Source organism: Thermobia domestica, chromosome 11 (genome assembly GCF_964235325.1).
Source record: "Thermobia domestica chromosome 11, izTheDome1.hap1.1, whole genome shotgun sequence".
In the NCBI taxonomy this organism is placed as follows: domain Eukaryota; kingdom Metazoa; phylum Arthropoda; class Insecta; order Zygentoma; family Lepismatidae; genus Thermobia; species Thermobia domestica.
In genome coordinates this window covers 36420617-36437701 of record NC_137464.1, presented here as the reverse complement: position 1 = coordinate 36437701, position 17085 = coordinate 36420617, and the positions used below count along the sequence as shown (strand labels likewise).

The 17085-nt window shown below is 35.0% G+C and overlaps 1 protein-coding gene across 1 annotated transcript in view; it reads right to left on the bottom strand.

Moving 5' to 3' along the window:
• Positions 1 to 17085, bottom strand: part of GluProRS (Glutamyl-prolyl-tRNA synthetase) — a 121089-nt gene that overhangs the window by 21246 nt on the left and 82758 nt on the right. The window contains exons 15-20 of the mRNA XM_081730373.1: positions 14718 to 14781; positions 10836 to 10978; positions 9299 to 9508; positions 6605 to 7054; positions 5018 to 5191; positions 1792 to 1869 (exon numbers count right to left, since the gene is read on the bottom strand). Of these exons, the coding sequence (XP_081586499.1) occupies positions 1792 to 1869; positions 5018 to 5191; positions 6605 to 7054; positions 9299 to 9508; positions 10836 to 10978; positions 14718 to 14781 (1119 nt within the window). The remainder of the gene's footprint in view (positions 1 to 1791; positions 1870 to 5017; positions 5192 to 6604; positions 7055 to 9298; positions 9509 to 10835; positions 10979 to 14717; positions 14782 to 17085) is intronic.

The following is a 17085-nucleotide window of genomic DNA, read 5'->3' as shown; positions in this document are numbered from 1 at the left end:
AATTTCTCTCTTTCTCGTTCAGAACTTTCCGAGGCCGATCAGTGCGAGGATCATCTTTCAAACTCTTCCTCCCGTGCTGAAATGATCGAATGAATCTGGCAACGGTATCAAAGGAATTATACTTACTCCCCATAGAGTCCTCAAGGATTTTCTTAGTTCACCTAGCTTGTAACGTGTGTACAAGATTCGTACCAAAAGTACATGTCATTTTGATGTAGATCTAAAACGCGTGAGAGCATTTTTAGTGAAATTGCACAAGATTGAAGGTATGACTGTACCAAGCTGAATTTTTTTCAGGTATGCCGCTGAAAAGAAGTCCTTTTGGACACTGATGTGAGATATGGATTTTACTGTGAAGGACAACGAGTTGTCATTGTATGAGATGAAAAGACTGTGAAGATTCATTAGCAGCTGAAGGATGTGTGCGGGGACAGTGTATCTATAAATGATACTGTTCAGAAGTGGGTGCATGAATTTACGGGAATGAGCGGATCAACAAATGATTTGCTAAGAATTGGGCGCCCAAGTTGTCCAACAATCCCTTAAAATATTGCCCATATTGAGAACCTTGTAATGGAGGACGGGCGGTGAACTGTGGAGGACATCCTCAACCTAACAGGATTCTCGCACGGCGTTGGGAAATGCATATTGGTTGACTACTTGAAGCTGAGAAAGATTAGTTCACGGCGAGTCTCTAGACAGTTGGACGAGATGAAGAAGACGTGCCATAAAACAATTGTCAGTAGCCTGCGGACAAGTAACAATATTACCAATAGACAATTGTTTTGACTCCGTGACTACTGTGGATAAAACGTTTATTCGTCTGCTCAATCACGAAACAAAACGGAAATCAAAACAATGGAAACATTTCTCCTCACCTCAAACTAATCCTGTATCAAAAGGATATATGATCAACGGGCAGTACCAAGAGTAACTTTTGGAGAAAAGATTGCTTCCTGGATTGCAAGAAAATTGATAAAAACTTGAAAGTTCAGAGTTTCTCCTGCACTGGGACAATGCATCACTACACAGAGCTGAGATCGTCCTAGACTAGCTACAACAGAAACAATCGAATCTCTCCTACACCTACTGTATTCCCTAGATTTTGCTCTCAGTGGATTCTGGCTGCTTCTTAAACAATTTCCTGGAAATCAGACATTTTTATCCAGAAGTTCCACCTGAAATCCCGTATACTAGTATCTGAAACACAAATCCCAAAAATATTTTCCTGATGCCTTTGAAAGCTGGATGAACAAACTGTGACGGTCTATGGAGATGAAAGGAGATCATGTTGAAAAGTGATGAGCAGGTCTCACCCAAATACTGAACATGACCGGAGTCATATGTAAACAGCACGTACTGTTGATACACTCCTCGTAAATTTAAAATCGAACGTTTTTCCATAGCGAAATCCACGTTTAACCTCTGTAACTAGACTGAACTCACAAGCCTGCCTCACTCAGAATGTGCAGGTTCGAATTTGTATTGTTAGATGTTTTCTACGCCGAAGACTACAGATTCCAGCTGTGCTAATTAAAATGCCATAACAGTATTATTCAACAGTGTGGAGAACACTTGTAAAATTATCTGAGCGGTCGTCGTAATGAAATTCTTGAATGCTTTGTACCTAAGATTGAAAACAATTGAAAACATTGTTTTCAACATCCAAACATATTTGAAAGTGCTGAAACACCACACTTCATGACTATCAGATGTTTTAATTTTCCACGTTTGAAAGAAACCGCTAGTTTATTTTTTAATAACTAATTTCATTAATTATTGTTGACCTACCTGTGAATACCATTCAGCCAAATTTTCTTCCTTTTTAACTTCAATTCCAAGCCTAGTCTGTTTCTTTACTTTATCGGCCTAGAAAGAAAGAACTACATGAGTTTTCTGTATTTAACAATAAGACTCAATAAGAACAGTATATGATTTTCTGACAGTTGAACAACACATTTAATTGAGAGTCGGCGGTGGCTCAGAGGTAGAGCAACCTCTGGCGCACGGGATCCATGGTTCGATTCCAGGTCTCGCAAAGTCCGTCTGCGTGGATTTTCTCATGTTCTCCCGTTTCCTCCCACTTTCTTCATTTCACTATTTCTTTCATCACCATCATTGCCGGCAATCTAACTCACGATTTCGCTCATAGGTTTTTACGGGAATAATTTAGTTCGGAAGAAGCAACACCAAGAATGAAAGTTAGCTTGAACTTTTTTCAAGAAATAAGTAAACATGTGAGTTTATATTTGCTGTCATATAAGACGCATCCCTATTTTCTATATTCAGTTTTGAGGAAAAAGTATTTCACTGCATATGGGATATTTTCAACTTAAAAAGTTCGTTACTGAATTATCTATGCCTGTGTGTGTGTCTATTATTTGCAAATTTTTCAATTTTGAACCCTCCATTCGATAGAGCACCAAAAACTATCTGAAAAAGTGATGGAACTTTTCGCGTCACTCTTACCGTTCTCGAGATATTGGCCCAAAAAGTTCAGATTTCGGGAGATTTAAGGAGCCATATCTCGGGAACCGTAAGTCATAGAGAGATCATATTGGTGCTGATCAATACCTAAGACAATGGTGAACATTTTGGTATCAAATAGCACCGGTAGTCACAGGCCAACTGGCTACCGTTCTCCAGATATTGGCCCAAAAAGTTCGGATTTCGCGAGATTTAAGGAGCCCGATCTCGGAAACAGTAAGTCTTACAGAGATGATATTTTGCGAATTTTTCGATTTTGAGCAGTGTAATGATTAATTTCATATTTTAAACAGCCGTTTTACATATTGATTATAAAATTCACCTCCTAAATCTGTTTGTATGTTAATCAAGAGAAACTTTAATTTTTTTTTTAATTTTTGTTATTGTTTTTAGAATTTCAGGACCTTTCTTTGTTTTAACGAAACACAATATCCATATCGTGAAAAAATATCAATACAACATAATATATATTTGTAATTATTATTATACTTTGCAATATTTTGCATATCTGCAAAATCTATTTGTAATGTTTGTTGTTTTCGTAAAATAACATATCGTAGAACTCTCAAATGAAACATGTGGAAAAAATTTAGTACTCAAGGAAATTGTAAATGGATAGATATATTACAAGAATGGTTTAATGAGTGTAATAATAAGCACATAGAACAACTGGTATAAAGCCTGTCGAAGTTAATAATAAAAAATAATTCTTTTCAAGTTCGTTCTGGCAATGCTCTTGGAGCACTCTGGTTATTTATTTTATTTATTATTATTATTTAGTGATATTTTAGCAAGAAGTTACCAATCCTTAACTACATGCAGAATTGCACGCGAGTCTGGGAACGTCTAAAGCGCGAGTCCAGAGTGAGTTTTTAAATTGAGCGATTGATTTGATTTTAAGTTGTAGTATCCCTTTCAGCAGTGAGGATATATGAGACGTGGACCTATAGCTTAACGTGGAATCCGAACTACATGAGTTTTCACTGGGAATCGAATGCGGGTCTTCCACCCCAAAGGTGTGTACGTCAACCGCTTAGCCATGGGGAAGCTCAATTCAGTGATTTATGCAAACTATATGAGTCACTGAATTATACGTCAATGGACTGCTGTTGTATATCGTACGCAAGTAAAGCATCAAACAACACACAACAGTACAAACTTATTGAAACCGCAATAATTAAAATCTTTGTATCGGCGAGTAAGACGCATTCCATTTTTTTTTCTTTCTGAAAGGGAAAAAAAAAAAACTTCGTCTTATACGTCGGCAGAGAAGGTAATTACTTCCATTTAGAACTTGGTGTGGCCCTTTCCTTTACAACTAATCTGAAAGTACGTGAACACTGATATAGGTGTATACTAAAAAAAGATAATCTACATATTTAATGACAAAAGATAACCTTGCATACTTCATAAAAATATAAAAATGAATATACACAACCCTACCAGAATAATGTGATTGCAAAATTATGTCTAGGATCACTTTTTTAGATACGTATATACGTCTTCGGAATACATAAAAGCTGCTTCAATAATTGTAATAAATTAATCCTGTTGTAGAAATATCTTAATGATGTTCGCTTTCAAGTTTTTTTTAGTAACATCTAAACACTCAAACTGAGAACCCTTAGTTTTATCTTCAAGAAAATAAAGGTTACAACTTCGATACAGGGTGATATTAATGATTTAAGATACAAATGATAAAACAGTAAAAGACAAATGAAAGCTGGTATTTCTTCTACAAAGTGATACAGTACAGAATGTATGAAGACTGGGGTTAAACACATTAATCGTTCTCTTTAATACAGACAATGAAATTATGGTTAAGTGGAAATGTCCCAAACTGTTTTTTAATAAAACTGCTCAAACACTTATCTACCAATGTTTGGTCTTGTCGTTTTTAATAACCAATCTTTGTAATTAGATGCTGAAACTCCTTTGAACGTACTGAAAGGCTTAAATAATTTCTGTGTAAACATTTCTTTTCGTCACCCCAGTGTATGACCCTTCCCACTCCCGAATTGATTCATAAACACAAGATGGTGTCGGATTATTTTGTGAAGTAACATACGCTGTTATGTTCTTCTTGATGCTCATGGTTGGAAAGGACACCTTAAAAATCTATCACTGTAGTGCTCCTTTATACCCAGATACTAACAGGTGTGTTTTTTATATATGTGATTTCAGGTTCGGATTCCAGTTTCAGCAGTAGATCACGTCTCCTGTAACCTCGAAATGCTAATTACGCTGAAGTCAAGCAAATTATGCTCGTTAAGCATGGATTTAAAAGGAAACATTAATTCACTTTTGATTTTGATATTTTATTTGTAATTTTATGAATAATCTTGTTCTATCCCATATTAAACAAAAGAAGGATGTTATCGCTATCCACTCATAAATATTTCTCAACTACTAAACGTATTGCAATAGAAAACTATCTCCAATATTTAAGAAAAATGAAGACCTAAAGAAAACATTTACATTCTTCCCTTTGAAAACTTGTGTTAAGAAATATCAAGATTTCTAAACTCACCTGTGCTTCTTGTTCCTTCGTAGGTGTTTCTTTTTCTTTTGGGGGTGTTTTGCTTTTAGTACTCTTTCGACTTTCCTTCTTCGATTGTTTTCCTGATGTAAGATCTTCACCTGTTAGATCCTTGTACTTTGACTTTAATTGCAAGAGAATGCTTACTTCTTTATCTACTTCTTCCTACAAACAAGTAAATAATACTTTCCGTTAATTACAACATAAACAATATTGTTTAACCCAGCTTGAACACAATAAAAATAGACTTCAAGAATAAAAGTAATTTACAACAAATTTCATTTATCAAGTTAATGCCCAGTTCTTTTAGATACATTAGCTCCGTGGTAGAGCGTTAGTGTACGAAGAATACCTGGTTCGGTCCCAGACCATGGGATCTGTGGTGGACAATATCGTATTAAGAGGGTTTTCCGGGATTCTTCCGTTTCCTCCCACATTTTTATTTCTCTCATTCTTCCACAATAATTCATTTTCATTAATCATCCGTACCTTTTAGTCTAAAGAGCATAAATGGGGGACGAAAACTAGAAGTTCCATTTCATTTCTTGATTTTACTATCAAGAAATGTGCTGCTTAAGAATATGTCCTACGTAACCGATCAATTCTGCTTGTTTAAGTGTAGATCTTAAGTTTCTCAACTAAATATTCACCTATTTATCTTACATATGATAATCATACAGTAACCAAATGATGAAATCTTGTTAAATTTTTCCGTAGTGAAATTTGTTATATCATTGTAAAGACGTCGCTACGCCTTGAAAAACTGCTATGTGATATTTCCGTCGAAAATGAATTACAAACTACTACGCGTCTTTTCTTTTATTCCTGTACCTCAATTCGTAATAGTTTTCTTGTAACAAGGGAACAAAAAAATGGCATTTGTTAATAATGTAAATAATGAGAATACAAGCTTTATGTTTTTCCTGAAAACTTATCAGTTCTGCATATAGCAGTTTTTTGAGGTGCAGCGACGATATGCAAAATATACTATACCAAAGCACACAAAATGACTCATTTCAGATTTTAAAGAAAATATATATATCTCAACCTATTCTATGTATCGATTTTGATCGACGTCAAATGAACAGTGATAGAAAGTACTTTACAGAAATCATGGCCGAGTGGGTCTTGTGTAACGAACTGAGTAACTGCAATGCAATTATTCCCCCTTGAACTACTCAATTGAGTCTTCATTTTCCGTTATAAAGTCACCTTACTAAAAATCAAAGAGCACAATGATTTCTATTTCAAATAATTCTAAGGTTATACTTTTCTATATTATCTATCGTTATATCATTACGTGTGATAGTTTCAGAATTAAAAAAAAAAAAAAAGAAAGAAAGAAAGAAAAAAGAAAAAAAAAGAAACATTCCAACAATTTTTCAGAAGTCGTAACTTCTAAACAAAGCATCAACAGACTCCTGTTGATTGGATTTCTCTTCTTTATTTTTGTCTGCACTATATCTTGCTATACTCTACGTGCCATATTTTATATTCAATCTGTATAAGGAAAAAAAAATATATATTGACTTTCTAGACGCATACTAATTTAATAAACTAAAAACAACTTTTTCATACCTTTGGGGCTCCAGATGACTTGAGTTGCCTTACTCTGTTACCCTGATCATCTATTTTCACTTTCAGAGCCACAGGGTCACTCGATTCGTTGGCTGCTTCGACTGGCATTGTGACAGATGAAGAATCTCCAGCAGCTGGCTGTTTGGAACTGGTTGGACTCCACACCTGACCAGTTGCAGATTTATACTCTTCTTTCAAAGCTAGCAATACTTTTACTTCTGCGTCGACTGCGTTTTTGGGAACTTTTTCGGCTTTCAGTGCTCGCACTTTATTTCCCTGTTCAACGATTTTCGCATTCAACTCGTCTGCACTTTTCGGTGCTCCTGACGTTGGCTGTGTAACTGTTTCCGATTTGGGAACACTTACTCCTGGTTTCCAATCTATTCCAGTTGCTGCTTTGAAATCATTTTTTAAACTGAGAAGGATCTTCACTTCCTTATCAATTATGTCCTGCAAAGGAAAGTAGATACGTTAGACAACTCAAACTTCAAAGTAATGACCTGAAATTCTCTTGAAAAAGACAAAGAGTGTAGACAGTGGGAAATAAAAGATAACACTCCACCTTTATGTAACCACTTCACATACTAACCACTATTCTCGATATATTTCTTTATAATGTCCTCAGTTCGATTTCTTAAAGGGGACACTGACATACAACAAGGAACACAACAAAACTGTTTCTTTATTTGTTATTTATGAACTATGTAACAGGGCAATAAATCCTTTTCACTTCACATTCTTAACTGCTTGTTTTTTCGAAGATACGTTTAGCCAATAGCTGAAAGTTTCAGGGCGAGAAACTAACGGTGGATGCAGTGAATAATAAGCTTCCATAGTCATTCTCTTGCTACGGGCCTGCTCTCAATTTATGTTATGGATCTTGATGCAACTATTCTTTGGCAGTGTATCTGATTTCACGTCTTTAATGCTTATCATGGTGCAATAACAGAGTTCCCGAGTTTAATTTCTAAAATAAGAAAACGCCAATAAAAGATATGCTTCTTTGTTAAATGCATCACACATCATTTTACACAAAAATGAGTAAAACATGCTAATTCAATGCAATTTGGTACATAAAACTGCAAGAATTTCATAATTATTTTTGAGTCAATTCAAAACTTCTCTACAACGTTTTGTTTTAGAGGAGGCAATAAATAATTACGGTGAATATCGCCCGCTCTAGCCTCTCCCTGGCTACGGGTCTGAAATGTCGCAAAGTATTTTGAATACTTTTCAACCGGAAGATCTATCACTTTCGGTTTCAATAACGGGATAAGGGCTTCTGGTTTCAACAGAAGAATAAGAATAGACATATAGAGACAGACTCTGTTCTTGGGATGCTTTTATATATACAAAAGTCGAAGTTTTGTACTAGACAATAGGGTTCCTACAGATTTCTGTAAACTGTTTTCCCTGAAACAGTTTAACTATTTCCTTGACAAATGTCAGTTTAATTTTTCTATTTTTTTCGTAAGTCTCACTAGTTAGATATCTAAACTGACGGTAAGGCACTAACTTCCTACAAAATGGGTCGGCTTAGAAAACATGCGTAACCAAATATATATATTCGGTCTACGCGATATGGAATTATATGTGAACATACGCACGGTATTAAGACTAAAAAGTCTTAATAGATCGAATTTTATGTCCCCTTAATCGATTATCCCCATTTGTTCACCGTGTCAAAAATAAATACATATAAAGACATATTCTAAAGACTAGCTGTATGGTCAAAATAGATAATTCTTATAGTATAGGTCGCTAAATTTTATTATTACCTTTTGTTTTACATTTTTTTTTTTTTTCACATTCAAGTTAAAACTGCGTACGTTATTTGAAATATTAATTTGCTTTTTAGTTATCTCAAACTAAAGTTTTTATTTATTTATTTATTCATTCATTCAGCAACAAAGCAAATAAGATACGGCTCGTTTGTTTGTAATTTGACAATTTGTTGTAAATGCTATTCTTAATTTCTTATTTTACTTGCGATTCTTATTTGTTTTATCCTGTCTCTTCCTTTCACTTCGAGGAATTACATATACCAATTCGAAAATTATTGACGACGACGAGTTAAGCTATTTTTATTCATTTATTTCTCATTACGAATGTGCACCACAAAGTCAGTTTTATTTGATGTTCCATGTAGTACAAAACTAAACGTAGTATTCTTTTTCATTACATTTACATAAATCATACCGTTTAACCTATGATGTTAAAAATGACATTTTTAATAACATCATTTCGCTACTGGCTTTATGACTTGTGCACTATGAGAAGTACAATAGCTCACCATTTTCAGTACAGTTATGCTACAAATAGCACCCTTTAATAAAATCTTACAATAAAATCTAATAAAACACTCTTGTACTTACTGCAGAAGTGCAATAAAAAATAAAATTAAATTTAAATAAGTCATATTCTTTGCTCTTTTCAAACATTTCTTACAAGATGTATCAAAAATGTTACCTTCAGGTACAACAGGCTTTCTATATTATGATGAACGCTCGAAGATTACATTACTAAACACAAATGGAAGAACATGGAACAAATCACAATTTTCAGAAAACAGCGTCTCCATCTTCTTCTCAAGTACGTGCCTATACAGCTTAGTTTCTGTGAATGTTCCTCTACAATGAACAATGAATAATGTATTAAAAACTATGACTACCATCAAATATTAGATATACTTACTTTCGCTGCCTTATCGGATTTCAGCTGCCGCACTTTATTTCCTTGTTCTACGATTTTTGCGTTCAATTGTTCTGCATTTGTATCAGTCTTTTCAGCAGGAACTGGCGCTGCTGTTGGAACTTGAACGCCAGGCTTCCAGTCAAGTCCTGTAGCTGTTTTAAACTCTTGCTTCAATGACAGCAAAACTTTCACTTCGGCATCAACAATCTCCTAATTAAAGAATACAATTTCTATTATTCACTTTCACTTATTTTCTTCAAGTGTAACGATAATAAACAATTGCTTACATGCCGTATCAAGATAATGACAAATTTTGTCACATAATTATTTTTACTATTTCATTAATGACGTCGAGTACTATTAGCCCACTGTTTTATATGGGGAATTCTTTTATTTTTTTAACGAACTACAATTTTAATGATGTGGTATTATACCGACTTTTTCAAGCCTAGATTTTTTTTTTTACACGATTTGTATTATTTATAAATTTAATATTACTTACACTGAAATTTGATTATTAAATATTAACATTATATTTAACGAAAACTAATTTTAACGAAGTAAGGGATACTTCAATAGAATTGAAGAACAAGAAAAAAACAATTATTAGAATTCCAGTTCATTTCAAAGAAAACAAACATAATTCCTCAGATAAAATGAATTCCTTCAATTTTACATCCCACGGTTATGTCGTCTAGGCTAAAGGTGACGGTGATGATGAGAAATTAATGAAATAGCGGAATGAAGAAAATGGAAGGAAACGGGAGAACACCTAAAAAAACCACGCATAAGGTGTTTGTCCACCGCAAAGCTCACCTGGCGCTCCCTGGGATCGAACCAGGGACTCGACGCACCAGAGGCGAACGCTCTACCACTGATCAACCGCGGTCCAATTCCCCAGGTAAATCAATGGGCTAAAAAACAAAGCGCAAGTATTCAATGAGATTATTTAGTAAGGGAAACATGAACAATAAAAGATGACAAGGAGAATCTGAATTAAATTTAAACGCTATAAACTCAGCATTTGTTTAGGTGGACAAGAAAACCCAGTCATGATATCCGAACAGCATTAAGGCCCAGATTTTAACTCATGAAGCAAGGATATTAACCACTGCTCGAAATTATTCACAAATGTAAAGCAAGTGTAAATGAACTATTAGTATTCCCCTTAAGCAATCGAAACATCTCTGGTTACAATTCCGCAATTGGTGATCCTGACTAAAGTTTTCTACAAAAGTTTTTCATCTCATCAGGCAAATATTGGAAAGGTATTTTAAATTAGCCCCTACCAGATTTTCTTCCAACATTCCTATCTATGTTTCATTGCTGTTTCCATACCAAAATGTTTCACATCTGTAACCGGAAAATAAGGCAATAAAATAGCAGAGAAAGGATATAATACAATCTTGAAGATATTAGGAATAAATTACACAGGGTATTTAGTTAGCTATCTAACTGCTGTGCATTGGAGAACAAAGTAGACAAACATCTTATTTCCAGAAAATAAGGTATCTTATCTTCTTTACTTTGATCATACCTTAGCTGCCTTCTCGCTTTTTAGTTTTCTAACTTTATCCCCTTGTTGCTTGATTTTATTGTCAAGTTCCTGTGCTTGTTGCGGAGAAGCAGAAACTGGTTGGGGAGCAGAAGAAACTTGAATACCTGGTTTCCAGTCTTGACCTAAAAACAAACAAGAAACAAAAATGGAACTATGTTTATTCTTATTCCTTGTCTGTATATATAATAATAGAAGTTTAAAGAATTTATTATTTCTGACATTATCAATGTTTTGAACGAAAGACAAAAAATACTCAGAAACATGTTCTCCGCCTCTTTGCCCGCTGAGGCCGTGTTCTCAATAAAATAACACGAATATTATATGAAAGCTCATTTCCGAAGAAGGAAATAATTTATCAAATTATTTACAAGCAGATTACAAAAGCAGTTATATAAGTGAGGTTTCGGAGATCCAAGACAATACCATATTTACAGATGAGGACGTTATACTAAATTTTATTGGGCAAAGTCCAGATCAATTTAGGCAAGCAAAGAAAACAATCTTACCTCAGATGTTATTGAATTTAACAGATGTTAAAATTCAGGACAAAGTAAGAAAGAAACGTTTCTTTTGTCCCAAAAAATTCCTGGTCCGAGATACAGACCGGCAAAGATGGCGTCATTTTTCACGTGCAAATTTCTGCAAAATACTAAACTGCTGTTATCTCTAGAAGGGTTGAAAACATTTTGTTGCTTTATGTTTTATTTTAAAGGTAATAATTTACTGATTCAAATTATATCCTCCATTTGGAAACATGAGCTGTAGCCTTCTGATTTTTTATTTTTTTAATTTTATTTATTTATTTATTTATTTATTTTTACAAAAAGGTCTAAAGGTCTATCTCAAAATTGTTTATTTCTTTTTACTGTTGATTACTACCAAACACTACTACACACCCTGAATAGAACTTCTATTTTTGAGTTGAACAAGATTTATAAGCAATTGAAAATTTTGCCATACATTAAACCAGTTTCCGTTACCATATTCTCACACATTGATATCAGATCTAGTCTTATTTGGCATGGCATTTTAATTTTGCATACAGATAACAGACAAAGTTTTCAAACGTATTAAAGCTTCCAAAATATATGTGAAAGATTCAAAACATATTGCCGGTTTCAAAGCATATCACTTCTATGCACTCCGTTTAGAACTGAAATCAGCAATTCAATGAACTAAAAATGTGTTCAACTGCATCAGTATCTTCCTTTGATATTGAGTGATATCTTCCTGTTGAACTAATAGCAACTGAGGCACCTACGCCATAATCTTTAAAACATCGTGAGGAAATAAGCACTGGTGGTGGTGTTGCTGTCTATGAAATTTATAATATCCAGCAGCCGGTCCTTGCGTAGCGTAAAGTTCACGACGATTTCATTTAACTCACAACTGATATCTATAACCTCTGCAAGCACCCAGTCATACACACAGGCCACAAACCTTCAAATATAAAATCATCATCCACACCACGGAAGACTTCTTGTTCACTTAGTGTCATTGTTGATATTCTGTCAAAGCATTTAGAACACAGAAAATCAATTGGAAACATTTTGACTTTTTGAAACAGTGTCATGAAATGAGCACTCTTATTCCCAATCTGAAGTTTTTCTCAAGTCAACACATATACTCTCCTATGGCCCCAGTCAGAAGACATTTTAAGCTTACTCCTTTCCACAAAACATCCTACAACTCAATGAATTAGCCTTAGAGATACTGTTGGATCACAAATTTTGTGAACTGCTCTCTTTGCCAGTTGACAACTCAACTGCGAATACGATGTTTCCCTTTTATATGCTACGCCGAACATAAAATTATCTGGATAGTTGCACATTGCTCCAGAATATTTATCATGATTTGGAAGGTTCTAAGTTAAGAATATCCAGAAGAATAAAAACATTTTACCACATAAAACTTTGTTCCATCGCATTACGTACACTGTGCTCAGAGTGGAATTTTTACAAAACCATTACGAAAAATTCGAGAACCAAAGTAGCGTGTACTTTTCAGGATAAATAGTACGCTTTGAGATACACCTACCATACAATTTTCAGAATTTGGGGATTGATGTTTCTGAGAAAAAAAAATGTACTGTATGGTACTTATCAATAGTAAGTGTCTATATATACAGGGTGTTAATGAACTATACCGACAAACTGTAAGAGGTGATTCCTCACATCAAAATAAGAGAAAAAGTTCATAACAAGGGCTGTCCAAAATCGCGAAAAAGCCAAATTTTAAGAGGCCCTATTTCGAATTCGAGAGACTGAATGGTAGTTCCTATCGGCATAAAGAAAGTCATGCATACGCAATCCAAAAATGCATATTCCATTAGTGTTCAATGGATGTACAGAGTATTCCCTGCAGGGTGAAATTCCCAGACATACCATCAACCGAATTTTGAGATATGCTCTGACTTTATGATTGGTCCAAAGTAGGCAAACGATAAGCCTTGATAGCAGTGAACACGGAATCCTTTGGTGCGATGTCGGAAATGTTAAAGATCGTCAGCAGCACGGTTTCTCGTACTCGGGAAAACGCATGGTGCGATGTTTTCTTTCACGCTTATAAGTGAAGAAATCGTGAAATATACCGTGACGAAATACATCGTATCACATATTATTCCGAACACAAAGGAACATGGAGCTGCCGGTTCCTAACACTTCCGCCTTCCCTCCGAAGCATTGGATGTCCATTGTTGTCAAAGTTTACGTCCTGCCTACTTTGGACCCTTCTTGGAATCAGGGTATATCTGAAAGCTCTATTGAAAACATATCTGAGAATTACACCTTGTAGGGAATATTCTCTACACCTATTGACAATTGATGAAATATGCACTTTTGGATTGCGTATGCGTGGCTTCCTTTACGCTAATAAGAACCACCATCCACAGTTTTTGGAATTCGAAATAGGGTCTATTGAAATTTAGCTTTTTCGCGATTTTGAACAGCCCTAGCTCTGAAACTATGCACTTTTCGCTATAGGTTCATATGAAATTTTTCTCTTATTTTGATGTGAGGAATCACCTCTTACAGTTTGTCGGTATAGTTCAATAACACCCTGTATATATGTAAAATTGGCATTGCCATTTTTGAAATATATATTTGAGTTTTAAAAATAAATAAATAAATAAATAAATAAATAAATAAATAAAATCAAAAGGTTACAGCACAAAAACTTGCCGACACACATTTCCGAATGGAGGATATAATTTGAATTAGTAAATTATTATCTTTCAAATAAAACAGAACGCAAAAGATATCTTGAACCGTTCCAGAAATAAAGCATTTTAATACTTTGCCAAAAATCGCACATGAGAAATGGGACCCCAGACTCCACCTTTGGCGGTCTGTATCTCAAGCCAGATTTAAAAAAAAAAAAAAAAAAAAAAAAAATCTTACTTTGTCCTGAATTTTCACATAACATCTAAGACTGTCAAGGTAAACCCACTGTCTGAATTGATATAAACTATGTAACTAAATGAAATGAAGGTGAGCACTTTATATATAGTTAATACACACAATAACAGGCAATTAGTTAAATACATGATTTTATGCTTTTTACTGTATTTTCATAACACCTTGGTAATTCTACATGTGGCATGAATACATTTTAGAAAATAGTTTTTTATTGCCTTAGGAAAAAAAAAAGTTTCCTAAAACATAATGCTTGAATTTCGTTTCATTGATATCTATAAGCAAGTCAAATAACCTGATAAATGAAGATACAAAACATTCATTCACATTGTATCAGGCATTTCATTGTAAATGGCTCGTAGTGTCGAAATAGCTAAGGGTTATTTACGAAGTATATAATGTGTATTTAACATTGCTATTATTAATACTATTAATTATTATTATATACCTGTAACTCGCTTGAAATCTTCCTTCAATTTTAGCAGATCTTTAACTTCTTTATCTATAATATCCTGAAAAGTGCAAAAAAAGTATTTTAGATTCTTTGTTAATAATATATTTCACGAACATACATTTAAGCAAACTTTAGTTCACTCAAACTATACTACAGAGACTGATTCATTTATATTGTGCTGACCATTGCCCAGCATCGGAGTTTCCACTGCAGGAGACTGCGTTACAGTTGGACCATGGGTATTTCACCCCACTTCTCTTTACGCTTTCCGCAAGCAGAAGACGGTGCGGACTCGACGATGGGATAGGCACCGCTTGAGAAGTCCAAAAAGCACAGCAGTCCATTGAGCTGGCATCTGGACTCTTGACAAGGATGGCGCAATTCCAGTTTCCTGTTCCATATGGCGATAGTATTCTAGCGATGTTTTCACCGTGTAGTTGGATGCTTTGTGCTGGTGCAGTTCAACCTGGTTCACGTCTTGTCTGTACAATGCTAGTACGAAGCATGATTTTGACTTTTTGCTTCACCTTTCGGAGTCGCAGTTTGACCCTGTACAAGAAACCAGCCACAATCATGAATCCCTTTGAGAGACACTGTGCACACTAGCGAAATAATATGTTTCGGGCCTTGGCATCAATAGGTCTGTAATGGTACGAACTTTACCGCAGTCTGTGGGGTAAATCTACGCCTCATCAAGAGTAACAACAAACTTCCGCCGATCACCCACGAGATAACGTTCATACAGCCTCCTGCAGTTCCTTTTCCGCTCAGCTACACACTGTTCTTGTGAACGACCGTGAGGCGTAAATCCCTGTGAATGGCACGGTTGACTGTCGTCTACAATGTGATATTTGCTGACCATCGCATGCTGTGTGTGGGGGGATTTTCGGAGGTTGCCATACGCCAAACCACATGCAATTGCGGCAGAGTCCTCTTCACGAGAGGCCGGTTTGTAGCTACTCGCGTCGGCGTAGTGGGCCCAGGATTCTGCACCGCATATTTTTGTATAATACGATTCACAGTGACACGACCTACACGAAAATTACGCTTTACATATTCTTACGATGTGCGACGCTGTGAACTTAGCGTCGGAAAGAAAGACAATAAACCTTTTCCAGAATCTGTTCAGTTTCGGTGGTATCAGACTACGCTCGACCATACTGCTCTACTGTGTGGCTAACGACATACTGTTGCTTGCCTTGTGGCAATCTCACGGCAAAGGGTCGCGCGTGCGCGGTACAGTTGCACATTGGCTTCGGCTCAATATAAATAAATCAATCTCTGTACTTAAATAATATAATGTGTATGAATTAAAGTAACTACTAGAGATGCACATGAGACAAGATTTGTGGCTGTCTCATCTCGAAAATGTGCTGTAAAAGTGATGTCTCGACTCGAAAAATGTATATTTCTCTATTGGAAGAGCCGTGTCTCGACTCGAATTTTGTCAGAAAAATCTTGTCTCGACTCGTCTCGTGCGCATCCCTAGTAACTACTGAAAAGAGTATTTGTCTTTTAGACAAAGACAAACATAATTAACATTGTTCTGTTGTTTACATTGTGATGGTTTGTGTATTTGTAGAAATAGAGTTTTTCTTATAATTACGCAAATGATTTTAAGATTAGTTGAAGTTCAAATAATTAAATATGAATTGAATTATTGGATGATCGTTTTAAAGTAATGACAAAAAGTTGAACCGTGTATAACATGGTGTTATGAATGAGGAATTGGATTAAGGCCTATCTAATAAGTTAGAGTATGACATCCCTAGTAGTATAAGAAGGGAGCAAGCATTCCACGTCATAATATAATACAATTTTAACATTTTATCATATAAGGAGCTATCTCCTATACGAACCTTCGCATGTTTCAAATTAAATTTTGACTATGAGCAAGATAAAAAAAATACAAAACAATTATTTTTAGTGAATTACTTTGTACTATACGTAACTCACGTTATCTTTTTGTAAAATGAAATATTATATATATATATATATATATATATATATATATATATATATATATATGGTTGGCTGGACCAGATTTTATCGTCCATTTTCAGCACCGAGGCTATATGAGACGTGGACCTACAGCTCAACATGGGATTCGAATCACATGAGCTCCCACCGGGAATCGAACCCGGGTGTCCCACGTAAAAGGTGTTAACGAGAAAGAAAACTTATGATATGCAGGTACAGGCGTGCACCCAAAAAGTTTTAAAGGAAAGTATATTATCTACTCGAAAAGTCGCAAGTATATTATTTAACTGGGAACGGACTCAGTGGACCTTCTGTATAGATACAATATATATTATATTACTTATTTTAATAGCAGTAGAAAACATACTATTGAACTTTACAC